The sequence below is a fragment of the Manacus candei genome, unplaced genomic scaffold (assembly GCF_025592945.1).
Source record: "Manacus candei isolate 608988 ecotype Guabito, Panama unplaced genomic scaffold, ASM2559294v1 h1tg000048l, whole genome shotgun sequence".
NCBI classification, from domain to species: domain Eukaryota; kingdom Metazoa; phylum Chordata; class Aves; order Passeriformes; family Pipridae; genus Manacus; species Manacus candei.
The window spans coordinates 2523394-2545303 of NW_026138096.1; the positions used below are offsets into that span (position 1 = coordinate 2523394).

At 36.6% G+C, this 21910-nt stretch overlaps 1 protein-coding gene across 10 annotated transcripts in view; it reads left to right on the forward strand.

Annotated features, from left to right (window-relative positions):
* SLC2A9 (solute carrier family 2 member 9) overlaps positions 1 to 21910 on the forward strand; it is a 107504-nt gene that overhangs the window by 74788 nt on the left and 10806 nt on the right. For 9 of the 10 annotated variants that reach the window (XM_051798449.1, XM_051798454.1, XM_051798451.1 and 6 more), the window contains 2 exons: positions 2301 to 2376; positions 20360 to 20487. In XM_051798449.1, the coding sequence (XP_051654409.1) occupies positions 2301 to 2376; positions 20360 to 20487 (204 nt within the window). The remainder of the gene's footprint in view (positions 1 to 2300; positions 2377 to 20359; positions 20488 to 21910) is intronic. The other variant, XM_051798457.1, reaches the window with a different exon arrangement.

Here is a 21910-nt window from a genome sequence, read left to right on the forward strand (position 1 = left end):
ATTTTTTTTTTCCAGTAGTGAAAAAATTTCATGTTTGCTATTTCTTCAAGTTACTTGTCTGCTATTTGTATAGGCAATATAAAGATTTAGCCTTTGGGAAACATTTGCACTTAGAAAAAAGAGGAGGATAGACTTTTTATCAGGGCTTGTTGTGATAGCACAAAGGGTAAAGATTTTAAACTAAAACAAGACCAGTTTAGATTAGTTATAAGGAAGAAGTGTTTTACAATGAGAGAGCGTCAAATGATGGAACAGGTTGTCCAGAGAGGTGATTGATGCCCCATCCCTGGAGACATTCAAGGTCAGGTTAGATGGGGCTCTGAACAACCTGATCTATTTGGCAATGTCCCTGCTCATTGCAGTGGGTTTGGCACTAGGTGAGTTTGAAAGGTCCCTTCCAATCCAAATGATTCTATGACTATTTATTCTAAGTTCTCAGATCTTATTAGCACTCAATTCCCCACCTGTTTCAAATGATCAGAGGAGGATTATTAAACCAGTTTAAATTCTACCCATGGGTAATTTTTCCTTTATTGGCTTCCATTTACATAACGATGCAGTTTGTTTCTCTTCCTGAGGACTTTTGAGAAGTAAAACTGGCATCTGCAATGGCATGGGTTTGGGTGGTCTTTCATCAAGTTGCTTTCCTGCTGTTATTGATACCTGTGTGGTGCCATTAATCTGACTTTCAAATCTCCTTTCTTGTTTGAAGAGAGTCATTAAGTCAGTGTGACTGGCAGGTGTACACCACAACATTACAAAGTTTTTGTTTGACTTACCTGTATGTACAGCACAATAAAGCTTTACTTCACATACTGCAATCAGGACAGCTGTAAAACAGCTCTCCTCCAGAAGAGAGATGCTATTGCAAATCTTGTATGCCGAGTGAAAAATTCTCTTCTAGATCTTTTGAAACCTAGTTTGATGTGTGAAGACCTTCAGCTATTGTAAATCCATGAAGTCTGAATGGCTTTCAGTTTTACATCCTTTCATCCAAAGTGTCTCAATCTGTTAAGTATCAGAGATTTGCTTTGAACAAAAGACAAGGATACAAATAGGCTTGATCCCAGAGGAATTTGTCTACTCTGTATTTGCACCTTCTCTTTCTCAGAGACCTTGGATTTTGTCCTAAACAAGAACTCCAGATTGTGTAATTTTTATAGATTTACAAGCCTTTTGGTTAACGTTAATGCCTAGGAGACCACGGTTTCAACAGAACTAAAGGAATAACTCAGACTGGAAGAAAAACCACACCACAAAATGAGGGTCTTTACTGAAAAAAAATATTTTAAATAAATTTTAATTTATTTATTTTATAAATTAAATCTCAATAAAATATTTTAGCAAGCATATTTTTACAGTGCCATTCAAGGTGATATTTTCTGATAGTACAGTTACATGTATCTTAACCAACTTTTCAAAAATAGTAAAATTCTAATAAAAATATCATTCACACTTTACTGGGGAACAAACCCCTCCTGTCAGAGAGAGAAAGAAATGGGCATCCATGGTTTTTTCCCATCTTAATGGTATTAGAATCAGGCATACGTGATTAAGAAAAGTGTTCTGCTAACTCCATAGAAATTGCTCAGCATGTTTCAGGTTCCTATCATTTAGAGGTCTGAATAGAGAAAAATCTACTTAGAAGTAGAAGAAAGACTGCCTTGGGAGGAAAATAAGTGATGCCATTTACAGTTCCCTTAAAGAAGCATTTATAGTTTGTTCTGATTTTACCTCTACCTATTGTTTGCAGACATGGCTCTCCTTGTCTGCAAAGTAAGATTATGGTTGAAAAATCCCTGGACTGTGGCTTCCCCAGGGGCAAGGTTCAGATTCAGCTCTCACACCGACTGACAGCGTGTCGTGTCTAGTCTTCAGCCCAGGCTTTGACTGCTGAACTTTGAAGCTCTATGGGCCATCGTAGTGGCTCTTTCTAAAAATGACTGAAATATCTGAGGAGGCTGGCGGTGCTTAATCTGTTCGTTGGAAAGAAAACCTCTTTTCCAGATTGGCTTGAACTTTAGCACAAGAAGTTGAGAATTTTTAGAGTTCTGACTTCTGTGGTGCATGAGCTTGTCTAATGTTTCTCTACAGGGATTCCACAGAGACCAAGATTTTTAATACAAGTCATCTAGTAAGGTCCTGCAGAAATACTGTGATTTTCTAAAGTAACCCTAGACTAAATTCTGAAATAGATAAAGAATAATGGAAAACACTATCTGTGGTTTTTTAAAAACTATTTTTGCAAATATTTGTGATACATACAATATGCTTAACATGAATGTCTTTTATCTACCCAGAACACTGTGCATTGGCTTCCTTACCTAAGTATATTTTGCATCCTTGCAATCATTGCATCATTCTGCATTGGACCAGGTATGTCTTTATATATTTTTTCATGTTTCTTTGCACATCAAAGCACAGATATTTTTTCACTGGCATTATGTCAACAAATCACTTGTGTGGAACTTCACTTTACCCTTATCTGAATACCACAAGGGGTCTAAGTCAATAAAAGATAGAAACACAAAGTGATAGGAATATTCTTGACAAAAAACCCCTGTACACATGTGTTCTCACTTAGGTGTTAGCATAATTGAGAGTTAGTGCCTAAAAAATTAAAATCTTGACTATTATTGTAGGATCACTGTGATTTTTCAAGATCTTCAAAAACACTCAGACTGGAAGCTGTGTTTTATGTAAAAATTGTTGTGTTAGCACCTCAGTGCTGGTGGAATTCAAATGGGGCACTGGTGGAGAGGGAGGAAGGGAACAACTGTGTGTGTGGTTCCTTTGTTCTCTTCCTTTCCAAAGACAAAGAAGCCCCAGGTGAGAGGGTTTACACATATTCTCTTTAGGAATATGATAGAAAAGGTAGATGCCCTTATAGTGGAGCTGCTTCTTTTCTGTCAGTTCTCTAGAGATTGTATGCATTTCAGAACTGATGCCCTCAGATAACTGCTTCTGTAGGTTATAGTGTGTTTATCAGAGCTAGTTTCTCAGCTCAACTTTGATTACTTAGAGATGAGTAGAACTTTATAGACAATCTGGTACTCACAGGTTGTAATTTTTGTATTTCATTTTCTTTAACAAAGAACATGTTTGTGGTATAAAAAATTGATAAAGCCAGACCTTCCTCAGAAATGTAGAATAAAAAGACAAGAGCAACAGTCAAGTCTCAGCAAGGCCTTCTCTGACTGGATAGAGGAGAAAAATATTATACTGAGATGTCGTGGTTTCAGAATGGTATTCTCCAATTTAGTGTTCCCACTCAAATTACTCCAAACCATACATCACTTGCTCACTCCCTCCTTCCCCTCCCCTTCCCCTGTGGGATGGAGAGGAGAACTGGAGGCATAAAAGGTAAAGATTATGGGTTAAGATAAGAATAATTTACTGGAAACAGCAATGAGGTAAGAAAACAAATAATAACAGCAACAATACCAATGACAGAGGGTACAAGAGAGAGGCAAACAATTCACATGGAAACCCCCTGACAATACCCAACCACTCCCACTGCCATGCCCTTCCCCTGCCACTGGAAAATGACATCAGATGGTATAGAATAACCTCTGAGTCCTGGCCATGCCACTCCTGGCTACTACAGATGTTAACTCTGTCTTGGCCAGACCCAGAACACAACAACATAAAGCACTGGAAGACTTCACTGAAGAAGGCCATGAAATGTCTGTCCTTGGAGCTATTCAAAAGTCAGCTGCACAAGTTCATGAGAAATTGCCCCTGCTAAGACCAGCTGAACTCCAGAAGTCTCTTCCAGCCTAATTTATCCTGGGATTCTAATTGAATCACATGTTTGGAAAACATATTTTAATAGAGATGCAAATACTTGTCTGAGTGTAATATTTATCTAAATAATATTGCTCTAGCCTTCAGATACTTAAAGAGAATTTAATTCTGAAGTTATCAAATAATGAAATGTTAACGAAAATTATTTGCAGATAGATAAAGAAAAATGTAATCCAAATTCAACTGACATACAAAGATGTCAAAACAGTGCTTAAATTTTCAAAGATTCTCTTACAAGTTGTCCTCCACAAAAAGGGGAAAAGTCAACTGCTTTTTAGGATTTTTTTCACAGTTGCTCAGCAGTAAACCAGAAAGTAAGACTTCTGTTCCCTTGAGTTCTCAGAGCTTTTTTCATGCACTATTTATTGCCTCTTTTTCTTTGTAAAGAGTTTGACATTAAACATTAATCAAATGTTTATACATTTTCACCACTGGAGTGGTTTAATTGATTGATTGTGGTTTATTTGGGGGAAGAAAGAGTTGCTGATGTTTAATGTGACTCTAATGAAACATTGTCATTCTGTGGATCCTCTTTTGGAAAGCTCAAAAAAAATATGCTGCTTTAAAGCAAAAATGGGGAGAAGACCAAGATATTCCTTTTCCCCCTGTTTTTGGGAAAAGAGTTTGTCACTAATTTCTGTGCAAAATACTGCTAAAATACTGGAAAAATATTGCCATCCCTTTGTCCTTCTTACATATCTCAGTTTCAGCTACATCCACTGTATTGCTGACATATATTTTGTAGACTGAGGTTGGGTCTTTTTTTTTTTTTTAAGAATTCTGTGAAATAGAACTGTCCTTGAATTTTGGATACCATAAAAATGTCAAATGTTGAATTGAAACTTCTTGAAAACTTCCCTTCTAGTGTTTTAAGTAGCTCAGACAGTTAATGTGTACCTCCTTGCAGCATCTAGTTTTGGGTTGTTTTTAAAAACCACAAATTAGAGTTTGAAACAAATTGTAGGTTTTTTCCATATTACAGATACATTCCACCTTGAACTTGCAGATTTGCAGATGTTCTTACGAGTTATGTTTTAAGCATATGAAGATTAACCCTCTATGTTACTCCTTCACTACATCGTTCTTCAACACGGATTCTGGTTTTCTTCATTTAACTTTTTTCCCTTTACTATTTTAGCAGACTTTAAAGTCAGATTTAAAAGGTAGGTTTATATTCAGATTTAAATTCTCTGTTCTCTTTAGTGGGCCCCTAGGAGATCTGAACTACTTTACTACCTCTTAGCTGGGCAACTTCCAGTATTAGCCATGTTTAAAGATGGTTGAATGAGAAGAGAGCATTTTTTTTTTTTTTGAACAAAGAAAATATTATCAAAAATGAGATGTCCACTTTCCATCCACTGCTTTTTGTATCACAAGACGTAACTTCAACATCTGAGTGCCATTACTGTGTCAAGTTTTGACCCCCCATCCAAGACAGGAAATGCATCAGTAGCCTGTGGCAAGTCCATTGGAGAGTAACCAAAGCAGTGTCAGGACTCCTGTGAGAAGGGACCGGGTGAACTGGACTTGTTCAGCCTGGAGAAGAGACAGCTTTGGGGACATAAGAGCAGCACCACTACCTATGGGAAGGGTGTTGCAATGCTGAAGTCAGTCTCCTGTTGCTGCGTGGTGAGATGCTTGAAGGCCAGAATGCAGGTGTTGAAATGGGAAAGATTCAGCGAGGTTATAAGAAAAAGCTTTTTGCTTATAGGCAGTCAAGCAAGCTACTGAGGACATTGAGTCTTTAATTACTACACAAAGATCAAAATTGAGTAGTTTGTACTTCTGCTTTTTTCCAGTGCAGTGGCCATAGGAAAGTGTCTAGAGTAAAACAGAAACAGGACAAGTAGGTGAGACACTTTTCCAGAACCAGAGCACATCTTTTTCAGTTTAGGGTCTTCCTGAGTCATAGCTTCTAACATTTTCATAGTCTTCCATGGATTTGTTAATTCTTTGTCTGAAACTGCAAAATTTCAGCATTCCTTGACAAAGAAAACTACGTGTTGATCACCTCTCATGCTCATGTCCTTTGTTGTTCTTTGTGTGATGCCCTCTGGGTCTTGCAGAAACAGAGGAACTTATCCCTTTTTCCCCTCTCCAACTTTCTTGTGATCTTGTAGACTTTTACTTTGTCACCCCAGATTTTTCTGGACTGAATAGCTATTTCTTATTGCCACTTTCTCAGTGATATTTTATGACACCCCTTTAGCAGGAAAATTTCACACTTCAATATCTAGTATTCTTTTGTAGCACTCTGGTAGTTTAATGAGACAAGATTCAAGTTCAGGAATAACTTTCCCAACTTTCTGGTCAGTAAAAGGGTTTTTGCCTAAGAGAATTAAAGCATGTTCTTTATTATAAATCTGCATATTTTATATATATTTAGCTTTTTGTAGAAGTTTTGCCATTTATTTGTATTGGTTAAACAGGTACTATTGTCATGGTGTAACTAATGCTCAGTATCTTAATTCCACCTGTAGTTACTCAGAGTATTTCAGCATTCTTCAGAGTAAAAACACATGGTTTGTAATTACATAGGTACAGAACTTAGCAAGGATAAATTTAGTTTGTGTTCATTGAGTTATTGGTGCTTGGAAGAATTATCTCATCTGAAGATAGTAAATAACATGAGGAACCGAGTTTATAAAAATACTGCTCTAACTTTCTAGAGCATAAAATTGCTTTTAAAAGTACAATATTTTCTCTCTTGTTAGCAGATCTGATACCTTCTCCATAGCTTACGTGTTGTGTGGTCTTCCACTTTCTGATAGCATACAAATTACTCCCATCTGCTCCTTTAAAGCTGGGGTCAGCTGTTACTAGAAACTGTGGAGAGGGTTTATTTGTTTCACTTTTCTGAATTTGGCTTTTCAGCTTGCAGATATTTTTGAGGACTGAAACAGTAATGTTAGCAACAGGTATGTTCAGGCATGCACGTGGTTCAGTACTCCATCATTTTTATCAAAAGACAAACATAATAAAGCTTTCACTTTCTAAAAATTAAAGGGACCCCTATGTTCAAGATAATCAATCCGTGATCTGACAGAAAAATACTCTTCAAAATTGCTTATTGTTTTATAGATTAGGAAGCCATGCTGGTCAGACAGCCACTTCATTGTGCCTATTTCATTAATAATATAAAAGTGTAGATATTGGTTTGCAGAGAAATATACTGCTTTCCAATATTACTTTTGACTATGGGAACAGGTAATTAAACAATTTTAAGTTTTCCTTTCCGTAAAATGGCAGAAGCTTCATGGAAATGTTTTTTCTTGGTCTCACAGTTGACCTGAAATAAATATAGGATACATTTCAGCTGAAGAATTGTCATCCAACAAAGAGTAAATAGAAAGAACTGAGGGGGTTGGTTCTAGCTCCTAAGGATACAACAAACAAAAAGCCAAAAAAAAAAAAAATAGAGAAAACAAATAAAAGAAAAATAGTAAGAGAACATTTTCTGTATCTCCAAAGAGTATATGTGTTGTTCAGGTTAGGCATCATGAGTAAATGCATTGATTTGTAATGCCCTTACTGAGTGGGTAACAATATGCAGCTCCTTGGAAATTTGGATAGTGATAGACAGGCTTAGGTACATGTGAAATGTCTTCCTTATTTAACTTTGCCTTAGACAATATTTAAGGAAAAAGGAAAACCTAAAATTTATCGCCACTTTCTCAGTTCAATTTGTGTGGCTGTCTCTTCGTGGACACTGAACACTGCCATGTTAAACTGTGCCTGCAGAATCAATCTCTTTCTGGAAAGCCACTCTATATACTGACTTAAACAGAAAAAAGAGAGAAGGTTATGCTTATTTTTAGTTGTTATCTTGAATTCCCCAGTCACCCACTGTGCCTTTGCAACAGTTGCTGTGCCAACAAGTGATTTTTAATTTTTCTGGGAGAATTGAAAAATGTGCATTGTAGTTTTACAAAAGCTGCTGCAGATTGGCCCCTTTTATCTACCAGCCAAATAGTTTAAAACAAACAAATAAAAAAAAATGAACCCTCCTCTCTGACAGAGAATGTGTGCAATCCAGTTCCCTGATTTGCCTGCAGAGATGTGACCCCACCTGTCAGTGAGTCTGTTATGCATTTCGAGATGAGGCACTTGCAGTCCTTGTTTTAGATACTTTTTCCAATTTGTATAAAACAATTGAATGTTCATTCTCTGAACCAGAGAATGTTTTTTCTGCCATGTGTCAAGATGTGCCAGATGGTGGAACATGTGGAGAAAACAACCCCGTCAACTGACTAACTGGGGATTACAGCAACGTTGGCATGGACTTCTAGATAACCTTCCTAGTGAAGCAAGCATAACAAAAACACAGTCAAGGCCTTGAAAACTTGAAAACTTGGCACAAAGCATTTCCACGCATTATCTTTGTATGAAGAGATTTATTGATATTTCTTTCTTAGAAGCATATGCTGTTTGTGTGTAACACCTTTCTATGGAGTTTTGATAAATGGACAAGGCACTTCTGTGGAGAAGGGAAGGAAACCAGAGTGAGGGAGGCTAGGTATGATGACTGTCTTTAACTAAATAGAAAGATGGGAAGAGGTGGACTGTTTCAATAAAATACCTTGTTTTGAAGTAATTTTCTTTTAACAGTTTATTTCAGAAATTGAATAAGTACTGTTGCTTTCAAATCTTTTCAAATTTTCTGGCCCTGGTAAACATGGTGAACTAGAGCACTGGACTTATTTTATCATTGAAAATAAGCAGAAATAACACCCAACCCTATTGTGGCAGTAAGATCTGTAAAAAATGTTTGTGTAGCACAAGTGTGTTGCCAACTCTTCAACCACTGTAGCTGAGAGGGAGGTCACCCACATATGTGCACAGCAAGGTGTCCAGCAATGTTCCTTCTTTCATCAAACATTCCCCAAGAGTTTCTTGGAGTCTTCTGGAAGGAAAAAAAATCAGCTTTTATTACAACAAGCAGTAACACTCAGGGAAATTCCAGAAATCTGAGGATATGCTTTTATATCCATTGTCTGATCATGGTAACTCAAGCCATCTTTTCCTGGAAATTTGTGTTATTTTGGTGGCACTTCAAGTTTGAGATTAGTGATTTTGTTGAAATCTGACTTAAGTGTTTCACATTTTGCCCATTTCTAGTAATGGGACATATGTATCTGTATGAGTTGGAGAGGAAAAGAGGCTTGGAAAATCAGAACAGGGTAAGAATTTAAGAGTGTCTGAAAATGCCAGTTAGCTAAGGGAGAATATAATAACACCTCTAAGTATCACATGGAAGTCTTCCTTATAGCTATTTATATTTCATCTAAGTAATTTGAAAGATTTTTCTTTTTATATTAACACTGTACACATTCTTGCACGTTTTCTCAGACCTAATACATCATATTGTCATGCATTGTCTCTCTGTATTGTAATGTGAAAAATGCTCATTGCGTTGTCATGTATCATGTCACCATTTTTGAGATGATGACTTAGAGCTGAATGTTGGAGCACAAAACTGTTCATGCAGTAGTTAGCACAGAAAAGCTGCAAAGAAGGGCTACCATGAAGGTGAAGAAAATAGATTTTTTTAGGAAAAGATAGAGAATAACTTCATAGTGTCTAAAAGAAAAGGTTGAAAATATTATTTCTGTTTCTAAGTACATGGGCAAAAGAGAAAACAACACTGAGAAGGGAGAATAATCTGAAGGTAAATATTGCTACAAAAAATAACAACAAAGACCCAAACTTAAATGCTAGCTGGCCATGAATAAATTTAGAATGGAAATTGGAAAAAAACTCCTAGCTGCTAGAGGAGACAAGTTCTGTATCAGCTCCTCAATGGAAACAGCAAAATGAGACTTGAAACAAACATATTTTATAAATTAAATACTGTCTGAAACAGCTGAGGATTGGATTTGAACCACATGACCTAATCTGATCCTAGATTGCTTTATTCTTGAAATCCTGTGTTCTTCATTTATCTGTAAGTGAGATGCTTGATCTTCTGTATAGTCTTACTCTGTTTCCATTGTCTGAAAGCCCACGATGTCTGCAAAGATGTGCAGGTGGCCAGAGAGATTTTCTAGATGGTCATTGCCTAAAGCAGATCATCATCTGACTTCATTTCTATCACTAGCTGCTATTTTTACATCAGTGGCACTAGAGTAAGAAGAAAGCAGGAGTCTCTGGTTAAGTGGTTTCAGGCATTCTGACTTTTCTATCTTATGCCATGTAACATCTTAGACGTAGTTATTCTGGTCTCAAATCCTGTAGAATTCCTGCTGAGTTCAGTGGGGCATGGCTAAGGCTGAATTATGTGTGATCAAACTTGAGTCTGTGTGATTTTGTCTTGATTTCTACTTTTAAAATAGGTTTCTATTTAGGGTTGACAAAATCAGATCAGTGGTATGTGTCCAGTCACACTCTGATCATAAGAAAGGGAAATCAATAAAATTCACACTCAGATGGAATTTGAAAAAAAAAGTAATTTTATGGTAATAAGATCTTCATTTTTTGATTGTTGTTTTTTATAGCAATTGCATTTTCAGACACATCTCAAAAACCTTAACAAACCAGGTCATTCCAGAAAAATATTCCACTTACGTTTGTCTCTTTTTTTAGAGTTTTATCCTATAGTGGAGTTTTATAATATTTGTCATGGCTTATGGAATGTGAGTGAAGTCTTCCCTAGCACAGCTGAAAAAAATAGAGACATGATAATAGTATATTCAGCATGTTAAATTGACATTATAAATTAAACAAAACTTAGAGGAAATCATTGCTGTGCCCCGAGGTGTATCAAAGATATTTTGGTATTTAAAGTTTAAATCAGTCTGTGCTCTTGCCCTGAATGCCAGCGTGCAGCTGTATTGACAGCAGAGCTGTTGTGATAAAAGGGTCACTTTGAAAGTCATGAGGTTTGTTCAATCTGAAATGTCATGAGTGAAGAAAATAAAAATCAGCTCTTGGATGTGAAACACAAACAGAGGTGTGATAGCACATATGTAGACATAAAAATGCTGAAATGAAAGGCAGCGTTGGTATTACTGCCTGAAACAGGCATTTACAGAAGCTTTGTGTGAAGTTTTAGTTTCTCCACTTAGAGATGTAAGAATTTCTAATGCTCATGGCCTCCCACAGAGGCATTATGCTAGTCCACTTTGAGAAAGAGTTTGAGCCTGCTTGAGTTAAAAAAAACCCACCTTTTTGTAACAGAAAAGTCTATGATGTTAAAAACAAACAAATAAACCCATGTTGCTCTATATTTAATTAAAAAGTAGTAGATTTGAAAGGTTAATTTTCAAAATTTATTTTATTCTCTAAACAAGAAGCCTTTACAATCTTTCCAGCAGACAAACATCCTCTGATAGTGCCAAGTGGTTCCTGCATCGGATATGGAGAGTATTTTTGTAGAAATATCCTCTAGTTTTTCACAGGTATTTAGGAAAAGGTTTGGTTTGTTGATAGTTGTACGGTTTTTGTGGACACAACAGTAGATTTCAAATATGCCATTCTAAAATCAGTTAAATACTCCAAATGTGAGTTACAGCTCAGCTCAGGAACTTGTAATAAACTGGAGACAGCACATACTCATCTCAGTTGAAGACTGGCTGAGGGAACTCTGGCCCCATTCCCAACCCTATTGTGACTCTCCGTTGCTGTAGACTGCCATCCATCCAATGCAAGTATCCCTAGGATTGGTCCTTTAGCCTCCCAGCTGCCAGCCATCACGGCCTGCCATATTAATGCCATTGTCTTAATCTGTGTGGACTGTGAAGCACAGCCACAGGAGGCCTGATTTACCTTTCCTTTCCTTTCCTGGTTTTCTCTAGCAATAGAAAAAGCTTCTGCCTACACGTGGGGGCAGAAGTATTTTCAAATAGTTCTATTGAGTCAAGTAGTTGAGAATTTCACTTTTGATTACCTTTGAGGGAACAAACTGAGTTTTGGGGCTGTTAAGAAATAAAACTAGAATTGCTTTAAATCTGGCCACATCTTCATTGATTATTTTTTTTTTTTTTGAGGGGGAAGATAGCATGACCCTTGAATATATTAAATACAGCATCATTCAACATATATTTTGGGCTTAATACCTGTTTTATATTTTGCTTGAATTCTTCTCCAAGAGCAGCATAGAGTAAATGTGTAACTTTTAACAGTTCTGTAGCAGAGGTGTTTTCAATTATTTAAAATTAGTGGCAGTTCTAAGGAAAAATTAACCCCGGGTATTTGAAAGGTAATTGTATCTGTTGGATAAAGGAACTGCTGGAGGTGACACCTGGAGTTCTTAGCAGCAGGAAAACTTACAAACTTTATCCCTCTAACAATAGATTCCACAAATTATCTTAATTGAAGCTTTCAAAATGTGAATGCTTTGACACTTGACAGTGCTCCTCCTACCAGAACTAGCAGCTTTTCCTGAATAATCATGTCTTACTTGCTGATGGCTCACAACTGAAGAAATTTACTGCTGAAAAAATGCACCCATGTGTTTTAAATCTTCATGTAACCATGAAAAATTAATTTATTCTGAAGCTGTGTGAGTGACCTAGGTACATTATTCAGATTAATGGGCATTGGATATGGAAAGCCTAGTAAAAAAAAAATATACTGCTTCTTCTGTGAATTAGTATAAAATATTTATACTTACAAAAGTGCAAACTAATAAATTTATAGAACAGGAGATGCAGAACTAATGAATGCAAGACAATAAAAATATTTCATTTTCCTTATGCCCAGGCACCATGCACAGCAAAGAAACGTTCTCTGTTTGTCTCATCTGTTTCTGGCTAAGCTCCATGGCTGCAATCTAAATGCAAAAACTTATTAGTTTTATGTTGCAATTAAAGTTGGTCTAGGGTCTATACAGTGTTTCTTGGTAGCCAACATACTGCATAGAAAGCTAAATAAGTAAGAGACCAGTAAGAGACTTCCAGAGAAAAAAATAGGTCAGAAGGACAACTGCATGACCAAGGGTAGTCAGATGGTGTCAGTTTGACTGAGTAAGCAGTTGTTTTCTTTGAATCTCCAGATGTTATCTGTCCTACTCCAGAAACTTCATTTTTTTGGGAACACTGTTATGCCTTTGGATACTTCTTTCTGAGTTTCATCAGAAAGAAGGCTTATATCTTTTCACAGGAAGACTGTTACTTTCTTTCTTCAAGCTGGTACTTCTAATCAAAGGGCTTCTTATGACTCACCTCCTTTTCCTTTTGTTTGGTAGCAAATAGATACTGCTATTTGCTAAATTTGTTTTGCTTATCAGCCACAGTAAGGAAAATAAAATATTTTTATTTGTCCTACATTCATTAGTTCTACATCTACTTCTTTTCATACCCTGTCTACCACCTTGTGGCAGCAGCCAGATTCTTTAATTACTGGCATTTCAGGCCATGTGCCCTAAAAACTTCCAACAGTTTCCAGAAATCATAAACAAAAAAAGTGAAGACATGGTCTGTTGCCCATCTTAAACAGGAGAAGGACAGGGAGAACTCTTCAGTCCCGGCTTCTCTGAAAATTTTGTCCACTATTTTTACTCTTGGGGCCCTTCAGGATGAGTGCAGCTACACAATGACATAAACTGTGCACTGCTAGTATGATTGATTTGTTTGTTAAAATATTTCATGAGGAAAACCTGACATGCCACACTGAGTTTTCAAGACTGTTTTAGCTTTCATAGGTTCACAATCAGCAGCATTCTGTACTAATGGACTGTCAACCTGAATTGCTGACAGGGAAATCACATCTGATGGCTTTTCATTTCTTTCAGAAGATTATTGTAGAACTAATAAGCCTAGACTAGATAAGGGCTGGGATTTTTCCTTCTTTAAAGTCCTGACATAGGGATGCAACTGTATGAATATTTCTCTTACCTAGGACTGAACACACTTGTGAGTCTTTAATTCAGGCATTTCCACAATACTGCCATCTCTATAGTGGGAGAATACATAAGGAACACTTCTGTGCTATTATTGAAGTAAAAACTCTCATCATGGTACTTGTCATTGAGATAATTGTTTTTAATAATGCAATATGAACAGAAATTATGTTAATCATCATCGTTACTGAGAGTAACTATAAATTTAATTCTATCATGAAGACTCATAACTCAGTAAAAATTTTTTCCTCACATTCAGATAGAAGAACAGAAAGCTGGGCTGTAATTAGGGTTGTGATGTGATGAAGTGAGTCTCAAAATATAGCAGAAATGTTTAAAAGACTATTTACATGTAGTTACAAGTTGAGTGTATTTATAATTGCATTTTATTCTTCAGTAGCTAAGCCAAATTATAATTGCGAAGCAAAAAGAAATGTTGCTAAGTACCACAACAGAAATTTAATGCTGATGTTCAGTTTCTACAAACAAAAGCCAACACAAAAAAAAATCAAACAACAACAATAAAAAACAAACAAAATATTTAATCAAATACCCCAATAGATTGAAAGTGTTACCAAAACAACAAAAAAAGAATGTATTCATTTTGTGTAAAATTTGGTAGAATGGCCTAAGCACTGCTGGTTTTTCTTACAATAAAAAAGGCAAAAGAGGAAAAGCTATGAAAAATTAAATACATTCCTCAGGCTTCCAGGAAACAGCTGTATTTAAAATGTAATTGTTATAGGTCAAGTAAAAAGCAATATCTTAAAAGTACTGAAATTGTTTGGGTTCACCAGTTATTCGGTAAATATTTTGCCTTCATTGAACAGATTTTCAGAGAAAAATGATTCAGTCAGTAAAGGACTGCTCATAAAATTCTGCTTCAGAGCACTGACTTATGGAAATAAAAAATATAGGAAAATGCACTAGTTAATATTCAAGAGGACAAGAATTTCACTGAAGAGGAAATTATCATATGGTTCAGATAAGTGTATTCTTGTGTCTTTTGCATTACAAAGTTGCAGGGAATATCTGCAGTAGAAACAGTTGCCTAATGGAACTAGGAAGAATGTTGTGTGGTTTTTTTATGTAATAGCCTTGTTGTATTTCAACCATTTTAGTGTGAATTACCTGAGAACCAAGAAATAACATTTTTTCTAATGATTTTATGACAGAGCATATCAATATTTTTGGTTTGCACCATTGCTTATTTTGTTTTTTTAATTTACCCTGAATGATACTGGGCTGCTTTGCAGTAACAAAGTTCAGAATACCTCCAATCCTTCTATATGCTGTCAGAATAACAGGTTTTATAGATGCTAAACCAAAGGAAAGTTAATCAATGTAATAAGTCTTTCACACAATATTGTATTAAAAATATTTTAATAATTATAGGTACTAATTATTATATTATTGGGTTTTCCAAGATTTTGTATTATTTGTGTGTTTTAATTTGATCTTATAGTTTGTACTTTTGGGTTGCTATAGACTGACATAGCTTTAAATGTTCTTTATCCAAGCAGCCTTTCAAATCAATGTGGTTAATGAACTATACCTTTTCCATGAGCAAAGTGCCTGTTTTGCTTAATTCTCCTGTGGAGAAGAGCTAAAGAGAGATAGCAGAGTCTGTAGTGTGAAGCTGTGACTCAGTACATCTCTATCACACCTTCTGCTCCCAGTTCTCTCAGCGGGATTAGCTGGGCAATACAGTTGTCATATCTGACTAATGTTGTGATTTGGTGGCGTATTATTCTATCAAATACAAAGTACAAGTTAAAATAATCTCAACAGGTGACAGAACACCTCTATAAAGACTGAGATACGCATTTTGCAAAATTCTTCTCCTATCTTTAGACCCACAGAGATGTAAGAAACTCAGTAGTTGCATTGCATCCCTCACTGGCAGTATTCCTGCAGCATATTTTTCTATGGGATTTGACATGGACTTTTGGGGAGTTTGTTCATTGATTGGGTTGGGGTTTTTTTTGTTTGTTTGAGATTTTTAATAGCTAGGCTCTGGCTGGAAACTAACAGCCTTTTGCTCTCTCACTGAAGAATATTGGGTTGTTTTTCCAGCAGTTATCTTCCAGGATTTTTGCCTCACTTCCATCGCTTCTTTCCCACAGTTGCACTCTAGAGAGCACTTACAAATAGCAAAACCTTTAATTGAGACTACTTTATCTTCCAACCCTATTAGGATATACCAGCCTTTCCTACATGCCTTGCCTTGCAGACAAAAGCCATTTTGCTTGATCATATCTAGAGCTGCACAGACTTATTTTTCCCCAAAAAAACATTGGGGGGAACATTGTTGCAAAGTAGTTGTCTGTTTTCTCGAAACATCTCCCTTTGAAGATTCCTCTCAAAGCATGGAATTGGAAGGTCTGGGGGCTCTTGCCCTAATCAGACTCTTGGGATTCCCAGACTCCCTCCTGTATGGGCAGGATTTGGGGTGCTGAGTCGTTCAGGGGGTCACAAGGCTGGGTGGCCATGGGTGGTCCTGCTGGTGGGACTGGACACCCTCTGGCTGCCACTGCCTGAACACACAGAGGTTTGTCTTGGGTGGGTATTGAAAGATGAGCTGCTAGCTCAGGGATAGAGTTCCTTTCTCCTTATTGGTTCTTAGAGCACAAAGTTTCCAGCACTTTTAGAGGTGATTTACCAGTGTAATAAATCTCCTTGGTTTGTATTAGGCATTTATTCTTTTAACGGTCTCCTTTCATAAATCATATATATAACCATAACTTCAATTTCCACTTAGGTACTAGATAAAAATAGAATGAGGAGTTCAGCATTTTCCTTCCTTTTTCATGCTTTCTGTTTTCAGATTTTTGCACTGATTCATGTAACTTCTGCTAAGCAGTATTTATTTGTAAATGCTCACTGAACAAAATGGTAAATATTTGCACTTAATTTTTCTTAAGAAAATATGTTGATACTTTTGTAAATTTAAATAATATTTGAAAATCTGTAGTATGGATACCAAGAATATTTTTTTTGTTCTAACATTCCAAATTCATACATAAAGAATACGGGGTAGAGAGCTTGGATTTTTACCAGTACATGACACTGATTCTATGTCACTAGACTAATTGCAAAGAGAAATTAATAAAATACACAGATTCAGAAGCATTTATTCATGTCTAATTGTGTCATGTGCTTAATCTCCTTTCATTAAACAGCTTATTGATATACAAGTCCTGCAATAAGACATTTGTAGTTTCCAATAGATGTAGTTTGCTAACAGGTATAACAATCTTTCTTTACTGCCACTGCAGTATGTTAAGAGCTTCTTCCATTATATTCTCTGCAATGCTGAAAAGAACAAAGTATTAGAAATTAATCACTATAATTATGGGGTCAATGCATCCTCTTTAAATTCTTGTTTGGAAGCTACCTTGCTGAAAAACTCCTACAGAAAATCTTAATACACAACTTTGATTCTGTGATCAGAGCTAAAATAAAGCTAAAATTGTTTGGAAAGCCTTCCAGGGGAAATGCCAATGCCAGGTTCATCCTCCATGAGAAAGATCGTCAGGTGGCTTTTTCAGTGAATTATTTCACCCACATTCAAATACACTTTAAAGCTGCAAAACTCATGAAAAAGTGTTTAAAGACTGTTCCAAAAATACAGTGGTTTGGTTGGATTGCTTTTGGCAGTGGTTTCCAAGCATCCACATTTGAACAGAGGCCAGTATGGACCCATCTGGCCTAGTGATTATACAGGGTGCCTTGCACAGAGACTGACTCTGTAAGGAGTGGTTGGTGAGATGCCATAATATTGTGATTTCTGCAGCCCAGATCCAATTTATGCACTCAAAGCATAACAGAGCTTCTTTCGACCCCATGCACTCAGATTTGTATCTCAAAGAACAGTAAGTTCCAGGAGGAAGGAAGACCTTGAGCACGTCTCTGACAGCTTGAAATGGCTGAGCATGGAATCCTGGGGCTGTAGGCTCAGCTGATCTCAGGTGCCTTCACTGGCTGTGTCTTAAACTCATCTTTCCTTCACCTCATCCAAATTTCTTTTTCCACTTCACTCAGTTGCAGAGTGTGTTCTTCACAGTGGTGTGGTCCTTGGCAGGCATTCACATGCCCTCCTCTTCATCCTCCTAAGGTCAAGTCTGTGCTCTTCCAGGTGTATAGCAATATACAGCAATGACCTGGCTTCGTCCAGTTTCTCATGTTTCTAGACCTGACCTGTCTTTCACATAACTCAAGTATTGCTTTTCAGGCTCCTTGGTTCATCCATGTGACCTTTTTAAGTCATCCCTCCACAGAAACTGACTTTATTTTGTGATGCTGTGGGTAGGCCTGTCTGTGCCACGAGAAACTCGGGAGGTCTGTCTGTGCCAGCCTTCCCATTCCTCCACAGAACTTTTGAAAGTTAGTGATGATTAATATGTTCTTAGAAATTACATTGGAATTTCAAGGAACCCTTTCAAGGACCCTTTTCCAAGATAGTGCCCATGCATTTTCATTTCCATAATATTTATACTTTCTGATAAGTTTCTGTTCTTTTGTACTTTTCTTTTTTTTTTCCTGCCTCTGGCTTTTTTCCTCTCTTGTACAATGTGTATTTTTCCAAATGCATTTTCCAACAGCATTTTTTATTATACTGACAAGAACAGCAACACCTCTGTAGATTGTCCTACAGCAAAGGCATGACAGAATAAATGATCATAAATAAGTCATCTTACATGATTTCTGTGTTTCTAGTCCTTCAGTTCCTCTCAGCAAGGGGTAAGGGTCCTGGAAAACTACTACCTCATGGCATTTGAGACCTAAAGCAGATGCTGACAGAACATATGTGACTGCTGCCATTTGAACCAAATCCCAAGTATATGATAGGATGGCCAGTGGAAGCCATCAAGGATTGCTAGACCAAACGTTGCTTGAATTTTGTTCAGTTATGCATGTTCACCTGCTTATTCTACATGTTCAGACTGCTGCTGGGAGAGGTTAATTTTTTTAGTCACAGAATTCTGATACTACGTATGTCTTGTAGAAAGACACAAAGCTGCAGTTTGGAAGGCTTAAACTAACCATATTTCAGTTTCCTATGTATAAAGTAGGAGTAAATACATCTGTTTGCTCTCTTCTTTTTTGGTGTAATTTGTACTGGCAGTCTTTGGGACAGAAAGTTCAGTTGAAGCTTTTTCTAATACTTTAGATATGTTCTCACAAAAAGTCACATTAGCTCATGAGAGAGAACAGCTGTTTGCTGCATCACATTGCCTTTCTTTTATGCACATATTCATGGTCTCTGCATCTGAAAGATGTGGAATGAAAGAATATCTGATAACGTGTCATCTTCACGTCATGTTACGTGTTTATAAGTGCCTGTCTCACACTGCTCGTAGGACAGCTTCTGGTGCGTGTGTTTAAGCTCAGTGCCATAGAGCACAAGGGGCAGTGCATTGCTATAATGCACTTAGAGATGTATTCACATATGTCCAAGAGTAAGGGTAGTATAAAAGATAAGCATATAGATCAAGCAAGGACATGCAAGGAGAAGAACCAGGTTGGATAAGTCTTTGGTGGTGTTTTCATTGTAATTTATATATGTTTTGTAAATCAGGATTGTTACAGAGGTTTTTGAAAGTAAATGCTTCTATAAATACATTTTTGATTGTTTACACTAACTTGTTAAAATGCTTAAAACAGAGAAAGGACTTACATAGTACATGTGTACATGGATTTTGCCTACAAAGCTAAATGGTGACATAGGTCATACCAGCACACATGAGGAGGTAGAAACTGGTAGAGGCAGAATACTGATGTTACTAGGTTTACAGTTCTCCAAACCGTAAGACAATTCTGCAAGTAGATACATGTCTAATATGTAATGTTAACTGAAATATGTAGCCAATCAGCAAATACAATCCATGTTTTATTCTCTAAAAATAGAAATATTTCTATTGAAATATCCAGTGGGAATGAGAGAAGCCAAAGATCATAAATTGAGACTTCCATCTTCTAGACAGCTACTCCCTAGGGGTTACTGTCAGGCCAGCAATATGCCAGTGCTGTACAAAATAGTCCACTGCCTAAGTGGAAGGAAACATGAGTGACAAATGTGGTATTAAGCTGAGCTTGTTATTATGGAGGTCAGAGTCCTTGGCTGATGGGAGAAACAGACCTTGCCAGAAGTGCCAGCAGTATATCTTAGTAGGAGAATGTATTAAATAAGCATCAATGACAAGTACACTCAGAGAGAGGCAAATGTTTTGTCTTTTTTATTGCTGAAATAAAATGGGTAGTAATTGTTAAAAAAATATTGTTTAGTTTCTTTGGAGCCATCTTCCCAACTGTTAAGGTCTAAAAGTATTTTGGAGTATTTCTGAATTTTCAGAATTTCAAGCATTTTAGTAGAAACAGGCATTCTTATTTTTACTAAACAGCAGGTCACATAGTACTCTGGAAGCAGTTGTGTGGATTCACTGCTCTGTTACCTGCTTGCCATCCCTGAAAAGAATGTAAAACATGAGATGTTATGGCATGAAAGAGAGAAGTGTCACTTCTCTGAAATATGATTTTGACAAATCACATGTTACTGTCTCAGAAGCCCCTGCATACACCTGAGCAGAGAGCTGCAGAGCAATGCTGGCCACGGAGGTGTGCAACACGGAGCACATTCATCTCTGTAAGTCAAACTGCTGATGGCAGGGGGAGTTTACTAAAACCACTGTATTGTTGGACTCTGTGTTTCAGGTGGCATTCCATTTGTCCTCACTGGAGAGTTTTTCCAGCAGTCCCAGAGGCCAGCTGCATTCATGATAGCTGGAACAGTCAACTGGCTCTCCAACTTTGCAGTCGGACTGCTCTTCCCTTTCATTCAGGTACTCAACACTCCCTTCTTGTCCTGCTAATCCTACCTGACAGATCACCTGGTGAGAACTGTTTAAAAAGACCCTCAGTAAATTCAAATAAAAAGGAAAACTACATTCTCTAATTTTCCATGTGCATATTAAAGCTTTTTGAATGATTTTGCATCCAAATGAAGTAGCCTTGGGGAATTTATCATGTGTCATAAAAATATCCTGGTTTGTGATTACAAAATTAACCAGTTTATTTTTAATGAAGGTAAATTATATTTCTGGCTTGAAGGGGTTTTTTTGTTTTTTTGGTCTTTAGAACATAAAAAAGAGAAAAAGTTTAGAGTTTGCACCTCGAGATGAAAGCAGTGTTACTCAGTCTTTGATTTTAAAGCTTTTTCACAAGATCAAACTAGAACGTCTTCTCTTTCCTGAGCTTTCCCTTTTTTCTATTTCAGTCAACCTTATTCTCAAAATTCATTTTATGAGTCACCTGTTTCTTTACGGAAAGGTAATACCCTCTTCTTTACAGGAAGGCAATATCCCCTTCTTAGCTCATTTTATAAATCTAAACCAGGAAAAAAACCCTTTAAAATTCATTCACAGAATGAATGCCTAATCCTGTCTAAGTATTTAAATACTAACGTGATTGCTTGAGAAACAGTAGCCATTTTTTTTGATCATTGGTGTCCTTCCACAAAATTATCAAAAATGTTTGAGAAACAAATCTGTTAACTTTAGAGTTACTAAAAAAATCAACCAGTAGTTACTTCTCCAAATGTCACCAATTAACTAATTTGAATGTCTAGATTTTTGCCCTTCAACCATCTGTAGATAAATATAATAAAACTGTGCCTTGAGTCATACATTAAAATGTGCAGACAATATTGAAAAGCTAGTATACAAATAAATTTTTGACAAATCAAAAAAAAAAAATTAAAAAAAATAAATGTAGCTACTTTTCCAGCCCTCATAACTACCTATTTGAGGTGCTGAGGTTTGACCAGGGACACTTGATAAATCAGAAATTAGAATGTATGTATATAGGTGCAATGAGCTGAAGCAGGCAGAGGGAACATCAGCAGAAAAGTGTAATCTAAAAGTCTGGAAAACCTCTGGTGCAGCAGAATAGACTTGTGTTAAACTAGCACTCTTCATTAATGGTAAGTTTGGAGGGACAGATTTCTGTAATCCAATGGTGTAGCGGGACCATAAATTACACGATATCTAGAAAGAGGTTCTGTTCACTTTTTGTAATGTATTGTGTAAATACAAAGATTTACTAAACAGTAATAATTAAATAATTTCACATGTTATTTTCATTACATGCTGATGTATTCTTATCTTATATTCCAGGTTGTTCCATTAGATTTTTAGTCATTATACTTGTTTCAGGAGGCTCTCCTGTACTTCTGCTCTATTTCTTCCTTATTTTTACACTTGATAT